A 19,432-nucleotide genomic window follows, 5' to 3' on the forward strand; every position below is an offset into this window, starting at 1 on the left:
GGCTATCGTAGATTTTAAGTTGAGACGTCCATGACAGCGTGTATGAGTTTGCCAGGGTTGCTGTTACAAACTACATACCACAGACTGAGTCGCTGAAGCAACAGAAATTTATTTTCTCACAGATCTGGAGGCTAGAAGTTCGGGATCAAGGTGTCAGCAGAATTGGTTCATCTGAGGCCCTTCTCTGTGGCTTGTAGATGCCTGTTTTCTCCGTGTCTTTACATGGCCGTTCCTTTGTGTGTATCTGGGTCCAAAGTTCCTCTTTTTACAAGGACCAGTCATAGTGGACTGGGGCTCATCCTAATGACCTCAATTTAAACGGAATTACCTCTTTAAAGGTCCTGTCTCCAAATGTGTTTTATTCAGTGGTACTGGGGGATGGGACTTCAACATAAGAAGTTTAATGTGACACAATTCAGCCCATAACACAGCACATATCTATATGTATTTGAAACATGCCGATATCAATTTTCTAAGCATGGACCTGTTTTCTTCTGATTTTAGAGCCACACAGCTTTCATTCATAAGCTGTAACTGGCTTTCTAAAAAGAATATATTCGGAGAAGGAGGGTATACTTATATGCACGCCTAGGACAGAAGAAAAATATCAGTCTTGGATTATGTTATTTTTACCAGAGGAAAGTGTTTCCCCAAATTTACTGATAATCTAAAGCAGCAATGAAGATTTAAGGGGGGAAAAGAGAGACCTCAGGCACACCAGTTTACTAAGTAGTATGTTTGTTTTTAAGGCTTTCCAGATAATTTTGCCAAAGCAGTGTAGGACCTTTTTTAATTAATTAAGATACAATTGACATATAACATGTACATTTAAGATGTAGACATGTTGATGTGATGCATGTATGTATTGCATTATGATTACTACCGTAGTTATCACTTCTATCAAATCACAGGTTGTAACTTAATTATCAATTCTATTTTGTGGTGAGAACATTTAAGGAACTAGTCTCCTGTTGCAACTTTGAAGTATATAATACAGTATTGTGCACTATAATCACAATGCTGTGGGTTAGATCTCCAGAGCTTATTAGCTTCTAACTGAACGTTTGCACCATTTGACCAACATCCCCCCAGTTCTCCCACCCCCAGGCCTTGGTACCACCATTCTACTCTTTGTTTCCTGAGTTTGGTCTTTTTAGATTCTACATATAAGGGAGATCATATAGTACTTGTCTCCTCAGTCTGACTTATATCACTTAGCATAATGCTCTCACGGTCTAGCCATGTTCTCGTGGCTGAATAATATACAGTAAAACTTATCTCCTTTATTCATTCAGATGGCGATAGACACTTAGGTTGTTTTCATATTTTTACTATTGTTAATAATGTTGCAATAAACATGGGAGTGCAGACATCTTTTCAATATCATATTTTCATTTCCTTTGGATATACACTGAGTGGCCAGATTATTATGTGTTCAGAGATCATTTGAGAGGATACCTGATTAAGATCTGCAGTAATTTGATGCACTGTTGTCCTTCTGTTGTCTTGTACCAGTCTTGCCACTCTCCATTCTGCCCTAACATTGACTAGTCCTTGACGGCCACAATTCACACGTTCAGACCCAGATTTTCAGCTGACAGTCCAGTCTTTAAACACTTTAACAGCAGCTGCTCTTGAACATTTAACGAATTCAGCTGTTTTGCTGATACCTCACTCCCTGGCTCCAAGCGCCAACAATCATCCCACGTTCAAAGGCTGTTAAATCACGTTGTTTACCCATATCTTCAGAAAAAAATCACTTCTCCTGTCGTGGTAAACAACCTGCTTCCCTATTTATAATGGTCTGGCCCTCCAGCAACTTCAGTGCGAAATTATAGCTAATTTGCCTACAAACGTCTGGTGGTCATAATAATCTGGCCACTCAGTGTATATCCAGAAGTGGGATTGCTGGGTCATATGGTAGTTTTAATTTACAATTTTTGCAGAACTTCCATACTGTTTTCTAAAGTGGCTGAGCACATTTCCATTTCCACCAGCAGTGCATAAGATATTTTTTTGAGATGACACTAAAACCAGCAAAAAAGCCACCTCAAAATCAAACTACACAGCTTCTGTACATCAAAAGAAGCAATCAACAAAATAAAAAGGAAACTTGTAGAGTGGACAAAAATATGTGAAAACCATATGTTAGATAAGGAGTTAATAGCCCAAATATGTAAAGAAATACAACTCAATAACAACAAAATATGATAAAAAAAAAATGGGCAGAGGAACTGAACAGATTTTTTTCCAAAGGAGATACCCACATGCCCAACAGTACATGAAAGGATGCTCAACATCACTAATCATCAAGGAAATGCAAGTCAGAACCACAGTGAGATCTCACTGCACACCTGTCAGAATGGCTGTCATAGAGAACATGAGATAGCAAATGTTGGGAAGAATGTGGGGAAGCTGGACCATCTGGCATTTACATAGAATTACATAGAGTTACGTAAAATTATGAAATTTAAAAGCTAGAAAGCAATTTAACAGTCACTGAAATTAGCAGCCAAGATTGATAGGAGGAACCGAGGCTAAGAGCGGTTACAGTGTTTGCCCAAATTCTCTTTCCGAAATGCGAGCAGCTCCAAGATTACAGTCCAGGCTCCTTGACTCCTGATCAGAGTTCTTCTCTCATATGATGCTGTCATTCATAATGCATTTCACCAAGGAATTCAAAAAACCTCATTTTGTATAATATCTTTAGCACATGGCACTGACATGTTAGAATTGCACGGTTTGACAGGGCACTTCATTGCACTGAGATTTCATATTCTTTTTCTGAACTTTCACAATCTATCCTTCCAAAATAATGTGCCTTAAGGGGTCTAAGTAGCCCAGAACTAGGTGGTCCACCCAGGTCATCATTGCTACCTTGCAGGTAACAGCAGAAAGTCTGTTTTCTGGCTTACTAAAGTAGGGGTGTTGATTTAGTTGTTTACATTATGGAACATCAAGAAACTCTGCTTTTCATCACTGACCAGTGTAACCCACTAAACAGTCTTAGAACAAATCATAACTAGTATTGTCCGAATTTTCTAGACACTAATTACGGGAGAAAATTCTATGAGCCTGTACTGAAAAGAGGAGTTTCTGCTTATAGGAAAAATTAAAACTTAAAAAAAGAGGACTTTTTTTTGCCTCTCACTTCTTTTTTTCCATTGCTCCCCTTTCCTCTGAAAATCCCTTTAGACAAGTTAGAAAAGCAGAACTTGGAAAGTGAAGGACTTTGGTTGTTCCTTGAAATAGTGGGTGGGGTGCAGTCATGAGAAAGCCCTTAAATAAAAGCACCGCTTCCTCTGTTCTGTCCTGGAGTTGATGCTTTGAATCTAGGGGAAGTGAGTTGATTTTCCCCTCCTGTTTTTTGGGTGGGTGCAAACTTCTGTGTGTGTGTTTCTTTTTGAAGTTGATCTTATTTTAATTTAAATATTTCAACCCATATATGTATGTAGAGTCATATACCAAGTCGTTTCCTCCCTACTTTTGTCATGTGAAGGGATTGCTATTCTGATACTTCATTGAACCCCACGTGTGTAAATTTTTGCTTATCCAATATTGCAGGCTTATATTGTTTTGGTTTCTTTTGTATAAATACTTTAACCTTTATCTCAGCAATATTGATTTCAGTGGGAACTTTTTATTGCTTCAAAAGGTATGCTCTATGCGGAGTGTCCAACAGATGTAGAAAGCAAAATGAACCAACTAATTCTTGGATCATGGTCTAACTGAAAATAGCTTAAGTAATCATTTTACATCATGTCTAACTGTGCACTCTGACATTTTAATGAATAATATATGCTTTTTGTATTAGTTTTCCATATATTTACTCTCCCTACAGATTATGACACATTTAATTTGTTTTATATTGTCATAGACATGAGTAATACTCAGTTATTCTTTAAGTATTACTGAACTTGAATTTACACATCACATAAACATATACATCTTGACTTATTTTTTAAAATTTGCAAAACTTTTGCATTAACTTTTTATGCTAGAAGTTTAATCAATATTAATCAAATTGGTTACATTAACAATGGAACTTTTTATTAAATAGTTGTTTATTTATGCCTATAATTTAGTTACCAGTCATAATTGTACTCTATGTTAAAGAAAATTTGAATTTTTGGACAATTTTAAAAATACCTGGAGTAATTAGGTAATGTATTAAATTTGGTTTCCACTCTCAAAAGTTAGGTAGAATAGTTGGTATTATCTTAGTACTAATATTTTAGCCATTCTTGACATTATTGAAATTAGATCTTTAAAATAAGAATAAAATCATTGCTGATCCTAGGCTGCCACATTCATTTCAGCTGATTATTCTTTATAAAAATCCACTCTCCCATCCTCTGTGTGCAAATGGGATTCTATACCCACAGGAGCTGGGCCTGCCCCAGATAGCAATAGTCCTTTTTCTTTTTTTTCTTTTTTATATATTTTATTGATTTTTTACAGAGAGAGGGTTAGAGAGTCAGAAACATCGATGAGAGAGAAACATCGATCAGCTGCCTCCTGCACACTCCCTACTGGGTATGTGCCCGCAACCAAGGTTTACGCCTTTGACCGAAATCGAACCTGGGACCCTTGAGTCCGCAGGCCGACGAGGCTGATGCTCTATTCACTGAGCCAAACCGGCCAGGGCTGATAGTCCTTTTTCTAAGTTACAGAGCAGCTTCTGCTTTTCAAGTCATGTGCCCACAGGACAGCCCAGAGAGGGAATCTTTTCAAACTGATACAATTGAGATATATGGGACAATGATGGCCCTGTTATTGAAGAAGTTTTCATGGATGAATTGGGTTTCAAGGAAGGCCATTATAAATGGTAAAGATTTATTATGTGGATCACAGGGAGAAGGGTTTTGCATATGGGAGAAGGGGAGCAGCATTTAGCATGGGTGGAAGTACAAGGTCTGAGATGAATAAGACATCTGCAGTAGTTAGTGAAGAGACGAGATTGATTGGAACAAAATGTGCATGTCTTTGATGAGTAGAGGATTAGATGGGAAAGGTCAGCAAAGGTCTGATTGTAAGGATCCTGAGTACAGTGTAAGGAATTTGGATTTCATCCTCCAGATGAGAAATCACCCTAGGCATTTGTCCAAATGCATCACATGATCAGTGATAACTTACTTTAGGTAGATTAACCCAGGGTTATACAGCATTAAATAGAAGGAATAAGGAAAGATTAAAGGAAAGGAGACAAGTTAGAGGATGCTATATACAGTACATGGTTTTCCTTATCTAGCCAAGGATCTAATGAGGATGAAAGGAAAAGCTGATTTCATAGTTGTTTTTTATTATAACCTGTTCTCCGAAAGGAATCCATATTTATTATAGAAAATATTGAAAATATGGATATGTATACAAAAGAAAATTAAAATCACCATTACCTTTTAAATCATAGATGAACACAGCATTTTAGGCACTCTTGATTTTTCATTTTGTTTCAATTTATGTATGTTGACATTATGGTATATGAACACTATTTTTATATAGCTTGTTATTTTTGTCATTACTACATAGTAGACATTTCTTTTGTTAATAAAAATTCCCAGAGGACCTCATTTTAAATGTCTATACACTATTTCATTTCATGAGTAGTGTAATTAACTATTCCAACGAATATAAATTTAGAACATTTCCAACTTTTTGTTATTATTATTAATGCTACTTTAATGAACATCAATCCACATAAATGTTTTATTCCATACTCCTCTTCCCTTCTCCACAAAAAATTAAATTACAAAATAATACAAAAACTAAGTTAAGCATTTTGTTCATTTATTTATTTTGCCTATTTTGATTTCAGTTCAGATATAACATGTCCTACCCTTAATTCATGTTAAGAATTGGGGGGGGGGGGAATCCTTACTGAAGATTTATTGAAATTATTGTCTTATTTTGTTGCTTGCCATTTAAAATGATGTATTTTGATCCATTGTTCTATATATGGGCATTTAGGTTCTTTTCAGTTTTTCTCTATTTTAAACAATGTGTATGTGATGAATAATATCATTGCACATATTTTCATGTGCACAAATAAAAGGGTATAAACCTTAAAAGTGAATTACAGGGGTTGAGGACATATAAATCTTCAATTCTAGTAACTTATGTAAACTAAAGCAATTTACGCTCACTTCTGCGGGCAGCACAGAGAAATTCCAACTTACCCACATCCTTGGCAGCCCTTCCTTTTAAATGCCTGCAAATCTGATGGATGTGAAATAGTGTTTTATTTTGTTTTGCATTTTTCTGATAACTAATGAAGTTTAGCATGTTTTATGTCTGTTGGCCATTCAAACTTCTTGTCTGGAATTTGCCCATTTTGTATTTAGTTACAGTCTTTGTCTTTTTTTATTTTTTGTTTTTGTATACTCTGGATACTAATCCTGTGAAAGTTATATCACTTGCCAAGGTATTCTTCCAGTATCTGTCTTTTAAACCTGTTTATTAAAAATAAAAAAACAATTTTAAGCAGATTTATCAAAGTTCTAAAGTGAGGGTGTTTTCTATCTTGATTAACACATTCTCCAAAGTCAAAAGCCTTTCACCTACATTTTGTTGTCATTCTTTATAAGTTAATTGCTTTACATTACATTTTTAATTTATCTGACACTCATTTGCATCACTACGTAGACATTTTCCAGATTAAGGAAAGTGAAAGGTATCAAACAAACAAAAATTGGGTGAACTGTATTATAGTTTCCATTTTAAGTCTGTAATTGAACCCTGGAGAACTGTCTGTTTTTATTTAAGCAACAGGTAGCCACATCCACCGAGGTTTGCGGTAATGAAATTAATGTCTTTCTCATTGACTATACAGCAAATCTATGGGAGTTCATCTACATGAATACTTGCAAAATCATGACTTCTAACTGGAGTTGAATATGATTTGATATCCCGTGTGTTTACAGACTTAGTGCTCCTAACATCTTGCGTAAATCCAGAAGGAATGCATTGTCATCTTCAAATGGTTAACAGAGGATTCCTTTTACTTTCAGCAAGTCACAGAAGCTGTGAGCCCTTCAGTGTTGCCCCCTTCAGCTTTGCCGCTGGACCAGCTTAATAACGCGGTCACTGCCTTTAGCACCTTGGAAGACCTTATTCGCTATCTTGAACCAGACAGATGGCAGTTGGACTTAGAAGATCTGTATAGGCCAGGTTGGCAACTTCTTGGCAAGGCTTTTGTTTTTGGAAGAAAATCCAGAGGTAAGCTCTCTCTTCAGATTAGAATCTCATTTCATTTCCTTAGCAGCTCATGTTTCAGATTCTTCTGTCATAGCTTCTAATGAGTAGAGTTTAAAACTCTTCAGTGATATATTTAAATAATCCATTTTTGTAACATTTGAATATATTTGCATATTAAATAAGAACACATACAAAAGAGGGCACTTCATTATCACTCAGTGAATTTGGAAGATTAAAATGGATACTTTTGTTGAATATTCTTGTCATTTCTTTTAATTCAAAAATATCATTTTGATGGTCTTCTATTATATTTTACAAGAATCAGTGCTTATTCAAACCTAATATATGGGGCATATTGATTTAGAGATTCAAGAGAGATTATCATAGCTGCTAAGGAATCAGGTTTGAAGCTCTATCGAATTCATTATCTAACCTGTCCAGGAGGGTCAGGATTGTATCAATTTCTATTTCCAAAGCCTAGAAACTTTTCTAAATAATATGAAAAGTAACAATGGCTCACCATAAAATAGAACTAGCCATTTCCAAGATAGAGCGCATAGTAGGAAGGAACCCACACTATCATAACTTCTCTGTAAATTTACTTCTGAAATGATCACTTTTGACCATAAGAGCATATCTCCCTTCAAGAGTGAAGGTATTGATCACTACACTTGATTCCACATGGTCAAGAAATTGAAACTAATGTTAACTAAGTTTGCTCTAAGGTTAGCTAATTTCCTAGTACCTTTAGAATCGGAAAGTGTGCATATCAGACACAAATGACCATGTAAGAGAAATAACTGAATAATTGTAATACACTCAAAAACATATGTTGAAGTCTGTCAGAAACATTAAAATCTGCCCGGTGTCACTTTGGAGAATGGGATGACACTCTGTAAAATGCATGTGGAGGGAGCAATGTTTAGTTAATTTGAGAGATTCACAGGGGCATATTGCACCAGACTTGTTCTTCTAAATCTTGTCAGAGAGAAGCCCGATTCCTGCCCTTTCCTGCTAAGGGTTGCAGCCCTTCTGGGTGAGGAGCTTTCATCTCAGCAGGTCACGTTCAGACTTGCCCAACCATGGTCGTTTGCTATGCCAACAGACGTGGTTTCCTTTCAGTAATATTTGAAAGTGGCATTCAAGTCCATGGGTAGCCGAATCTTGTCCAGATGCTGAAAGTTGTTACATATTTATAAGATTTGATCTTGATGAATAACTTGATGAATAACTTATGAACAATACTTCCCTTCCCTCCCACTTCGGAACAGGAAAATGAAGATCTGTGAGGCTGGCTGAAGCAGCCATGAATAGAGCCTTTGTTAGCAAAATGGAAGTAGATGATCATGCTGATCTGCAAAGAGCAGAGGTAGTAAACCAGGTTCGAAGCTCAGATGCAGTTTTTGATGGCTGATCTCGAGATTTGAGCCTAAAAATCTTCCTTTTAGTCATATGCCTTTATTTATGCCTGTACCTCTGCACGTGGTGATCCATGATTTGGCCAGCAGCTAGCAGATATTTTTAAAAGCATCCAGTACTGAACCAGATCTTTCAAATATTCATTTAGCACTTTCCAAATTGAAGCCCTTTGCTGTTTGCCAAAACTATTAACTTTTTAAGCATACAGTAAGTGCGAGAAAAGCAGTGTATATTTTTGGAACTTTACATAAACTAAAATGCAGGTGTGGGATAACATCTATATAGACAAACCCAACTTCCCTCCCAAGAGTCTTTCTACAAAGGAATGAGGAGTCAAACATTTAAAAGCTTCTAATTAGACATCGAAATAGATTTTCCACAGAATAAACATATCACAGTGTTATCACATTCATCTTAGAAAGACCACCCTCAGATTGCTTTACAGTAATAGAATATGCTTGGGCTGAATATCTCAAAAGAATGAACAACAAACAAAATAAAATGTGAGCATGTTTTTTTTTTTTTTTCAGTCAAGCATTACCTTTTTCAGTAAAACTTGCAATATGGATGAATCTAAACAAGAAAATTTGCATTAGAAATAACTTTCATTGGTGTCATGCTCAAAATCTTCATTCTTCAGAAAGACAAATTAATGAATGTATTGTCTTAGGTGGTAATTTTGAAAAGGAAATAAGGAATTTGAATGCTGAGTTTTACTTTACAAATATTTTGCAGAGGGACGGAAAGTTCCATAATATTATAGTTAAGTGTGGTTTTTTTTTTTCAAAGTATGTGTTGGGGCTTGATCTTTCTTTCCCTATTTATTTTTCCCATATTATTGTTATTATTATTATTATTTTGCCTAGAAAATATGCACAATGTTTAGAGAATTTGTGATCCCAATTTATACTCATAGGACTTATTTTAATGAAGCTTAGGTGGGTTTGAAGCCCTAGAAATAGCAAGTATAATTTTCAGATATGATTACCAAATTTAAAATCCTTATTGTATTTTTATCCCAGAGTGAACAGCACTAATGTTTTTTTCTTTCATTATTTCCCCTTTCTTCTTCTGGTTCAGGGTTCTCATTCATACCATGCTACTACAGAAAAAAAAAGAAAAAAGCATATTTTCTAAGTCAGGCTTAACTAGTACTTAAAAAGGGCTTTTGACTTTTGTGTCAAACATGATAAATGAGTGGAAGCTAAGTTGAAAGTGTGTTTAAATTTTCACATTGTAGCAGGTATCATAACTTAGTTCACTTGGGAAATCTATCTAACCTTTTATTGTGGTTAAGTAAACATTTTAAAGTGAACATATACAGTCTCATTTTCTAGTTTCATGAAATAGTGTGTTTAAAAGTATCTGAGGTAGATGAATATCCTTTCAAAGCTAAGAGCTTCATTCACATTCTAAAGACGCATAAATCTTAAATAAGCGTCACAAAATTTGGCAACTGGCTTCTGTATGTGCATGCATGTTTTAGGTTTTCTCCCTTTCTTAATCTGTTGGTAAAGTCTAGAGGAAATATTCAAATAAGCTCATATGTAGCTTTAACCATAAAGAGCCGTATGTGCCTGTGCTATTATTGCATCAAAATGAAATCAGGTAAAATCAGGTGACATCACTTAACCTGGTTATCTCATTAATTTTATTAGAGATAAATTGGTCTTTTATAGCACTCAAATGAATGAACTCATTTCCCCTTAAATATTCAAAAGCTTTATTTTCACAGGATCATTTTTAAGATGAAAAGGAAATCTATAAATGCTCAAATAAAACAGTGATTTTTCTATTGAAATGGAAAAGATAATTTTTAATTAAATAAGATGTTGAAAGTAACCTATTGACTTAGCATTTCTCAGTGTTCTAACCGTGACTAAGTTTATAGTCAACCAAATAGTTTATATATGTTTACATTTATGATTGCATATGCATAATTTATAAAACATTTCTGGAAAATACATGAACTCCCTTGACATTTTAGAAAAATGTGATCACATATACAATATAACATAGCCAAGAAAATAAGCATTTGATTCATGGTTACCTTGTGATTTTAAAATTATTTTAAAATATTGGACTTAATTTTTAAAATGGGATTACATAGTCTTGATTATTATTTGAAGCAATCTGTAACCAGAGAATATTTTTTTCTTTTTCCTCGATTCTTATTTACAATGTTTCCAATATTGGCAAAAGGTATTTAACTAGATTTATTATATTTTAGATAATTTTCCTAAAGTTTAATAAACCATTAATTTTATTGGTGGAAAAAAGTTCTGATCAATTATATGTTATCCAAAACTCTTCAATTTTATTGGAATTTTTTTATTTGCATATCTCTAAAGGGAAAAAAGGCAAAGCTATAAAGCAGAAATTAAAATTATATTCCAGATGCTTATCATAATTGACTATTATTTATATCTTAGATATAAATTCATATTAAACATTACATCTTATTTTGATATAATTTCACTAAGGCAGTATAATTTTGTGGTTAAAAACAATGGTTCTTTGAGAATTTACTATTGATCAAAGGATATTTTGTTTGGTCTTGACAAATAGATACTGTTTTAAAGAATAAAGCACAGCATAGCTAACCAACTTGTTAAAAGAATAGAGACAATGGTTATACATTAGACATTTCTTCCATCCTTGAAAAGAATAGAAATCTGAGTTAAATTAAATTTCAAAGGCCAGAAATTCTCAATGTACCAGAAGTAGTGCTTTCCAACAACCTCTGCTCTTTTAAAATGTATCTTTCTTTTTTCCACTTCACGCTCCACTCAGCTGTCTTCAAAATTTCATTTTCTTCATTTCCTTTTTACATTTTTTTATTCTTATTGCCAGATAGATTATAGGAAGTTTTGTTGACAAGTTTATGTATGTTGTTCTTCATTAATGGCATGAGCTTATAATCTTTTTAAAACTTGCATTTATTTTTTAATCCAAGTATTCATTATTTGACAGTCTATTCTTCCTTCCAATAGTCTCCTTGTTTACTTTTTTACTAAGGTTAAAAGGTGTAGCCCTCTTTTTCCTCTGTAGTTTCCTATTTATAGCTCTCAACTGTTTTGTTGGCTCTGTTCTTAACATTGCACAATGGCATCTCTTTATTGGTCACTAAATCATAATGAAGCTTTGTGTACTATAAAATAGAAAGTCCAACTTGCAAGCTGCATAGCTCCCAAACCTAGCTACAATAAGGAGGGATATTGCCAGGATTATTGTTCATGACATAGTTTGATTTCTTTATGAAAAGAGTTTAATGGAATATATTCAAGCCCAGAGCATGAACATCTATTTTTTCTTTCTTTTATGCCATGCAGTGGTGGATCTGAACCTTCTAAAAGAGGAGGTAAGGTTGTACAGCTGCACACCTCGTAACTTCTCAGTGTCCATAAGGGAAGAACTAAAGAGAACCGATACTATTTTCTGGCCAGGTTGTCTCCTGGTTAAGCGCTGTGGTGGAAACTGTGCCTGTTGTGTCCACAGTTGCAATGAATGTCAATGTGTCCCAAGCAAAGTTACTAAAAAATACCATGAGGTAGGTATATCATTTTATTTTCGGGTTCCTTTGGGTATTTTGTTGCTTTAAAAATAACAAAACAGTGTATCTGAAATGAATTTTTGTTTGGAAGGCCGTAGCATTCATTTAAAAAAACTCACAAATACACTTTATGTTCTCATTTTTAAAATTAGGACTTTTAACTCAAAAAACCAGACATTAAATATTTTGAAAGCTTATCTTCTGATAGTATACCATGGGTGGTCAGTAAAGTTTTTTTCTCTCATACAAAAGCCAAAATGTGTTCTTTTATGTGGTAAAATATGGGTGAAACTTTGCAACTTTTCAAAATCTGAAGGGAAATATTTTAAAGAGAAACTTGGAGATGAATCGTTGTCTAATTTGGAGAAAGAAGAGCTTTGATATTTATTTTTCCATTTGAGGCAGTGTAGGCACCTATATCCCAAAAAGACATATTCATAATTATACCCATCTTCCTATTATTCATATTGCCCCAAATAGCATGTTATGGATGCTTCATCCTTTTATCTTTTTACAGAATCAAGAAAACTCCAATATTAAAACGTAGCAATTGTTGTTTTTCAGAGCCTTGGGAACCTTAGAACTGATACACTCCAAATTTTCCACGATGCTAGAATATCCCAAATTCTATCCCACTCTCTCTCCAAGAGCATTGTGTAGCATTCATACATTAGGAAGCAATTCCTTCTTGATGAGTCAACTTTGATTTTTACAAAACCTTTACATTATACCAAGCCAAAATCGGCCTTTTTGACTTAATTTCAATATAGCTTCATTTCAGTAGTTTTTATTTTTCCTACTAAATAAAAGAATCTTAAAAAATAAATATCTGCTTCATAAGTAAAATGACTTTTTTGACTTGCATAAAGATATCAATGAAACCCTTATCAGTTAGGTAAACATGGACAGTGTCATAAGCTATACTGCATATGACATGTTTGTCTTACCCTTCAACAACATTGTGTGGGCAGCTGGTAAAGTGAGGGTGGAGGAAGCACTGGATTCCAGAAGAAAATGGACCCTTTTTCCAACCTAGGTTTATCTTTAAGTTGTAGCCATCAGCAGGGTACTGAGCCTCAATAAAATAGTGTAAGATATGAGAATTATTTGTTTTGTCCTAGCTATGTTATTGCAAGGCAACAACTACCGGTAGATTGCAATTTTTAAAAGGTAACATCCCAAACTAGAAGCCTGTGATTAAAAATAGGACAATTTACTGCCATTACTCATATCCTACTTCCATTTCTACACTACATTCTTCTAATGAGCCTTGTGCTGGGAACAGTCTCCACTCCAGTTACAGGAAGCAGACAGTTACGAACATGGTGGCTCAAGAAGCTCCAGCCAGGCTATGCCCAGAGGCCAGCCTCATTGCTCCTCCATGAACTGGGGTATCTAGTCAAGAAGAAACCCTCAATCTGTTTTAAGTTTAAACAGATTAAACTTAAAATACCTTATAGGCCAGGCTGATATTAGAGTTGAATTGCCTAACAAAAAATGATGTAATGAGAATAGGAATTAAATTTGAGTGATCTTTTCCTACCTAAAGTCATTCAATTTTGAACTATCTAAAGCAAGTTTTTACTAAACAAAGTGCATTTGGGGACCTGATTTAGCCAACAAATCTTGGGTATATGACACCATTCTAAGAGCTATAAAATCCAGACCAGCTATATCAGCCTTCTTAAACCAGCCTCTCAGAAGCTGATTCCATGCAATGCTTTTGGTCAGATAAATTAGTTCTCAGGTGAAGCATATCCTCTTCCATGTTATACTTTTAAATTAATTTTCAAATAACATTAGTTGTAGGGTTATGCAGGAAGTTGCCCAAGAATTTGTAATACTGTTTCAAAGTCTCAGGTAAAACTTGTGTGGGGAAAGGCTGCGGACACTGCGTATAGCATCACTGGCCTTCTTCCAGAATGACATTGATCCATTATGCACTAGTCTTTGGGTGGGGTTGTTTACTTATGCATTATATATATGCACACATATATACCTTTATGTGTGTAATTACATGACCATCAAGTGTAAATTTCGCACATCCCTAAAGGGTGTATGTATAGAAATATCATTGCCTAGTTACCTGCTTCAAATTTCTCATAAATAGCTCCAGTAATAACCTTGTGTTAATTTTTTATCAATCATTTTTCTGTGATAATTTTTTTGGTAAAGCATCAAATTACTCTATGAAAAAAAGGGGGAGGTTTAATTTGATGTAATTCATCGTTCCTGAGCCATAAAATTTTCTTAGTTTTATATTTTGGAAATAAGTTCTTAGTCTAATACTACCCCTGAATAAATGAAATTATTTTTTAAATATAACTTAAAATATTATTAATATTTTATATTACTTGGGCTTTTATTCTCTTTGATGAGCATTGTTCTCATTTACACTTTGAAGATTTTTCCACCTCATGGAGAAGGCAGAAGCAAAGACAGAGCTTAAAAGTTCTAAGTTTTCTTTCTTTCATCTCTACTATACCAGCTTTACCATCTCTATACCATCTCTACTATTCCATTATTATCTTGTTTACCTTGTTTATATCTTCATATATTTAATTTCACTTTTCATAATTTAAAGTATATTCTTTTCTATGCATAGATCTATTTATTTGAGAGGAAAATATACCATTCAATTGACTTATTCTAGCAATGAGTCCCATCCTCCACGGTTCTTTGACACCCCAAAATTTAAGGGTACTTTGCATACTTTGGGCAATGGTACCTGTGCCTCTATTCCTTAATGGTACCTTCTGTACATAATTGATTCCTTTCCACTGGTTTTAGCTTTTCTCTGGATTATTTTTTTCATGTGTTTGTATTTAGAGTTTGAACTGCGCCCTCAAAATTTTGTGAGATATTCTTCTGCCTGTTATTTTTTTGTTTTGTTTTTCTGGTGTCCTAAACTGTGTCCTGAAAATCCAACGATCATCTTTCAAATTATCTGGGACCTGCTGCTCATGTTTCACATCTAACTTTCTCTTCTCAAGTTAGAACTTTCAAACAGAACTGAGAAAGAAAACCATAAGTATGGTCCCACCACCTTGTGTTAGAATTTCTTATCCAAGACTTCAACATCACTAGGACATAAAGAGATTATTCTTCTATCTGATCTCCACAAACATCCGTGGATGAAGACTGGGTGTGTGTGTGTGAGAAGGGGCTTTTGTTGGGTGAATGCATCTTGACATAAGCATTGCTAGAGGGTGGAAGGGTTGTAGGGTTGAAGCTTAGCATCACTGCCTGTTAGGATGGCATATGGTAAGCCTACCTTACCTTTCCCTGTCATAGTAATTTTTCCCCTGCCAACTGCAAAAATGTATACAGGTGAAGATAGGAAGTAAAGAATTGCCAATATCGCAATTTATCTGTCTTCCTAACCACATTAAAATAGTACATTTTTAGTCATTTTTATTCTAGCATTATGAAATGTAATAAAAATCTAATTTAGAAGTTGACTATTTCCCATAGTTATTATAAGACTTGCAGTTTATCTTTCTGCAAAGAAAGTTACTAAATAAATAGCATGCATGACTAGGTATATTCTGAGTCTTCATAAAATTATTATCTATTGCTCTAATAATTCATATTTGGCCGAAGTACAAATACTGGCTATGCCACTTATTCTCTCTAAGCTTCTGTTCACTCATGTGTAAAATAGGGGGAATAGTGATAAATTACTTCATAGAATTCTTGTGAGTTAAATCTGTAAAATCCTTATTATAGTGGCTAGCACTCATAAGCATTCAAAAAATGTTAGCTAATTAACCTTCGGTATGACCACATTCTCCAAATGAGTTATACATTCTTTTTTTTTCTTATTTTAATCTTCAAGAAGAACAGTCATAAGACTTGACTTGTGCCTTTTTGGATTAATGAAAATGTCCAGGAACTTTTAGAAGTTGCTCTATGAAGTTATCTGTGTCATACCCAGAGAGCAGAGAAACTAGACAACTTCGTGTTATTATGTTCTCTATGGTTTGTTTATAATCCAAACATAAATTCTAAAAATGTGTATTTTCTATTATAAGAAATAAAATGTAATGCACATTAAATAGGTTATTCTTTTCAAGTACATCAGGTAGTTTTTTATAGAGTACATTAGAGGCCTGATGCACGAAATTCATGCAAGGGGCTTGGCCCTCGCAGCCACAGCTTAGTCTGGAAGGTTGTCCGGAAGGACATCTGGTCTAATTAGCATATTACGCTTTTATTATTATAGATAGCTATGTCCTTTTGTTATGTTGAAAGGAATTATATTTAGCATCATTGTCTATTTTGCTATATATTTTATTAAAAATCCCAGCAACCCAAACTGCAAGTAACTGCATTAAATAGAGCCATTATTGTCATTGCCAAATCTCCGTATGCTGCACAGTAGGACCCAGCTGCAGAAAGTTAGCTGTGACAAAGGCTGATGTCTATGAAGTACATCTAATCCAGCTCATCAAGTTTATAGAGGACTTGAGGTATAGCCAAGAAAATTAATGAGTGGCATAATTGAGCTAACTCAGCTGCAGAGTGATCATGTTTCTTTTCACAGTATCGCAGTACTTGCGTGTATTGCTTCGAGCATAAATATTTGTTAAATGTGTGAACAAATGAATGACTGAAAGAAACTAACAAACAGAAAAACTAATTGTTCCGTAGTGGTTCCAAAATACTTCACCAAGGTGAAATTTCTCCGTATTGTTAAATGAGTAAAATAAAGAGTGCACAGTGACTCTTTCAATTTAAGGACTGTTCTTCATTCTGAAACAGCATCCTTCCAAATTGTGGGTATTGAAATATCCTTGCTTTCATGAAAAATTGGTCATGTGTGATTTTTTTTTTGAGGGGTGGGGGTTATATTCGTACTGCCTTTGCTAGGAAAAAAACACAAAATCTATAGATCTTTGTTGGGCCCCAGATTTTTTTTTCTGGAATTTTACTTGTCTGTGAAGCCATACATGATAGACATTGATTGATTTTAACGGTGGTTTACATTGTTTCCTTCAGGTCCTCCAGTTGAGACCAAAGATTGGTGTCAGGGGATTGCATAAATCTCTCACTGACGTGGCCCTGGAGCACCATGAGGAGTGTGACTGTGTGTGCAGGGGGAACACCGGAGGATAACGCATCGCCACATGCTGCCTTCGCCCGGCAGTGCAGTGCAGCGGCTGGCTCTGTTATAGAACTGATGCGTTTACCGCCATCCATAATCTCAGTTGTTTGCTTCAGGGACCTTTCATCCTTCAGGATTTACAGTGTGTTCTGAAAGAGGAGACACCAACCGGAATTAGGAGTTGTGCAACAGCTCTCTTGAGAGGAGGCCCCAATGACAGGGAAAAGGCCTCTGGGTGTGGAAAAAATATTAAATGTTGTAGATCACTAGCTAGTTACAGAGTTACCATGCACTTACTGAGCTGGCTGTGTTCTATATGTCAGTTGTCTTGATATGACTTAGTTAATGTCAGTACAGGAAGGAAATGAGTGCAGATGGGCACCTGATTCTATGGCCTTGCTTACTAACTCTCAAGCTCCATATTCTGGGCCTAAAAATCACAGAAATCTGGAATTTTCCCCTTATAGTCACATGCATAAACCAGAGTGTTCTATGGCCTACAAACTTGGTTTTGAAAAAAAAAGAAAAGAACTATGTTGCTATAAATCAAACTTATGTCCTGTTGATAAGAAAGACTGGATTTTCCATATTTCTTATAAAATATTTCTATCGTTTAGAAGACACGAACTACATTTCATGGTTTGGAAGAGACAAACCTGAAAAGAAGAGTGGCCTTACCTTCACTTTATCTATAAGTTGGTTTACTTGTTTTATTGTGTACATTTTTTATATTCTCCTTTTGACATTATAACGGTTTGCTTTTCTAATCTTGTTAAATATATCTATTTTTACCAAAGGTATTTAATATTCCTTTTTTTTTATGACAACCTAGATCAACTATTTTTAGCTTGGTAAATTTTTCTAAACAGAATTGTTATAGCCAGAGGAACAAAGATGATATGAAATATTGTTGCTCTGACAAAAATACATGTATTTCACTCTTATACGGTGCTAGAGCTTAGATTATTTGCATTTTAAAAAATATTGAAATGGGAAATAAATAGAATTTGGTACACTGTGAACACTTTTGAAAATAAGTAAGTTATCATATCCTCCGCTCCTGTTATTGGAGATGCAAATAAAAAGTGACATGGGGACATAGGGAAATAGACATCCGGATCCATCATTACTAACCCCTAACCCTTATTGTGAGAAATGCAGCCTAGCTCAGAAGAACACCAAGCACCTTGAAAAAAGAGACTCAATGGCTTCCTGAAAACGTGCTCTGCTGTCCTGTAGGAACACATCCTATTTATTGCGATGTTCTGGTTTTATTCTCTTGAAACTCTGTTCCACACACTTGTATAAATACATGGATATTTTAATGTACAGAAGTATATCCTTTAACCAATTCACATATTGTACTCTTTGGCGATTGAAAAGGAAATCAGTAAAATACTTGGTTTGTAAATGCTTAATATTGTGCCTAGGTTATGTGGTGGCTATTTGAATTAAAAAAATGTATTGAATCACCAAATAAAAGAATGTGGCTATTTTGGGGAGAAACTCGAGTATGTGTGAGTGTGTGTGTGTGTGTGTGTATGTGTGTGTGTGTGTGTGTGTAAGATTTGTCTCTGAAACTCTCAGAAAGTGAAAAGTGATAAAATTTCTTGTTACCATAAATTTTCATTATGCAAAAGTGGATGTCAGTTTAAAAGACAAGTAATGAAGTGGATATTTCTATTGAGGCTTCTATGTCTCTTGTCTCCAATGGTTTTTTAAAAAATAGTATATTTTTATTGATTTCAGAGAGGAAGGGAGAGGGAGAGAGAGAGAGAGAAACATTAATGATGAGAAAGAATCATTGATTGGCTGCCTCTTGCATGCCCCACACTGGGGATGGAGCCCGCAACCTGGGCATATGGCCCCACCAGAATGGAATTGTGACCTCCTAGTTCACAGGTTAACACTCAATTGACTGAGCCACTCTGGCTAGGTCTCCAATGCTTTTCAGCAGTAGTTTTCTTTTTCTCACTGGTCTGGATACTTATTTCTGGTCAATTAAATTGCAAATGACTTGAAAGTTGTTATGTGACTTGTGAAATGCTTAATGATAGATTATATAGTAATATAAAGCAGGAGAAAAAAACAACAATCCTATAACTTTCCACTCATGTTTTTAATTTTCAATGGCAAATCCTAACTGTGGTAAGCCTGAA

At 34.8% G+C, this 19,432-nt stretch overlaps 1 protein-coding gene across 2 annotated transcripts in view; it reads left to right on the top strand.

Moving 5' to 3' along the window:
* PDGFC (platelet derived growth factor C) overlaps positions 1-18,813 on the top strand; it is a 187,545-nt gene extending 168,732 nt beyond the window's left edge. For both annotated transcript variants that reach the window (XM_080673231.1, XM_080673232.1), the window contains exons 4-6: positions 7,008-7,215; positions 11,946-12,163; positions 17,168-18,813. In XM_080673231.1, the coding sequence (XP_080529357.1) occupies positions 7,008-7,215; positions 11,946-12,163; positions 17,168-17,284 (543 nt within the window). In that variant the 3' untranslated portion in view covers positions 17,285-18,813. The remainder of the gene's footprint in view (positions 1-7,007; positions 7,216-11,945; positions 12,164-17,167) is intronic.
* Positions 18,814-19,432: the final 619 nt, after the last annotated feature.

This window comes from Plecotus auritus, assembly GCF_963455305.1.
Source record: "Plecotus auritus genome assembly, chromosome: 6".
Lineage (NCBI taxonomy): Eukaryota > Metazoa > Chordata > Mammalia > Chiroptera > Vespertilionidae > Plecotus > Plecotus auritus.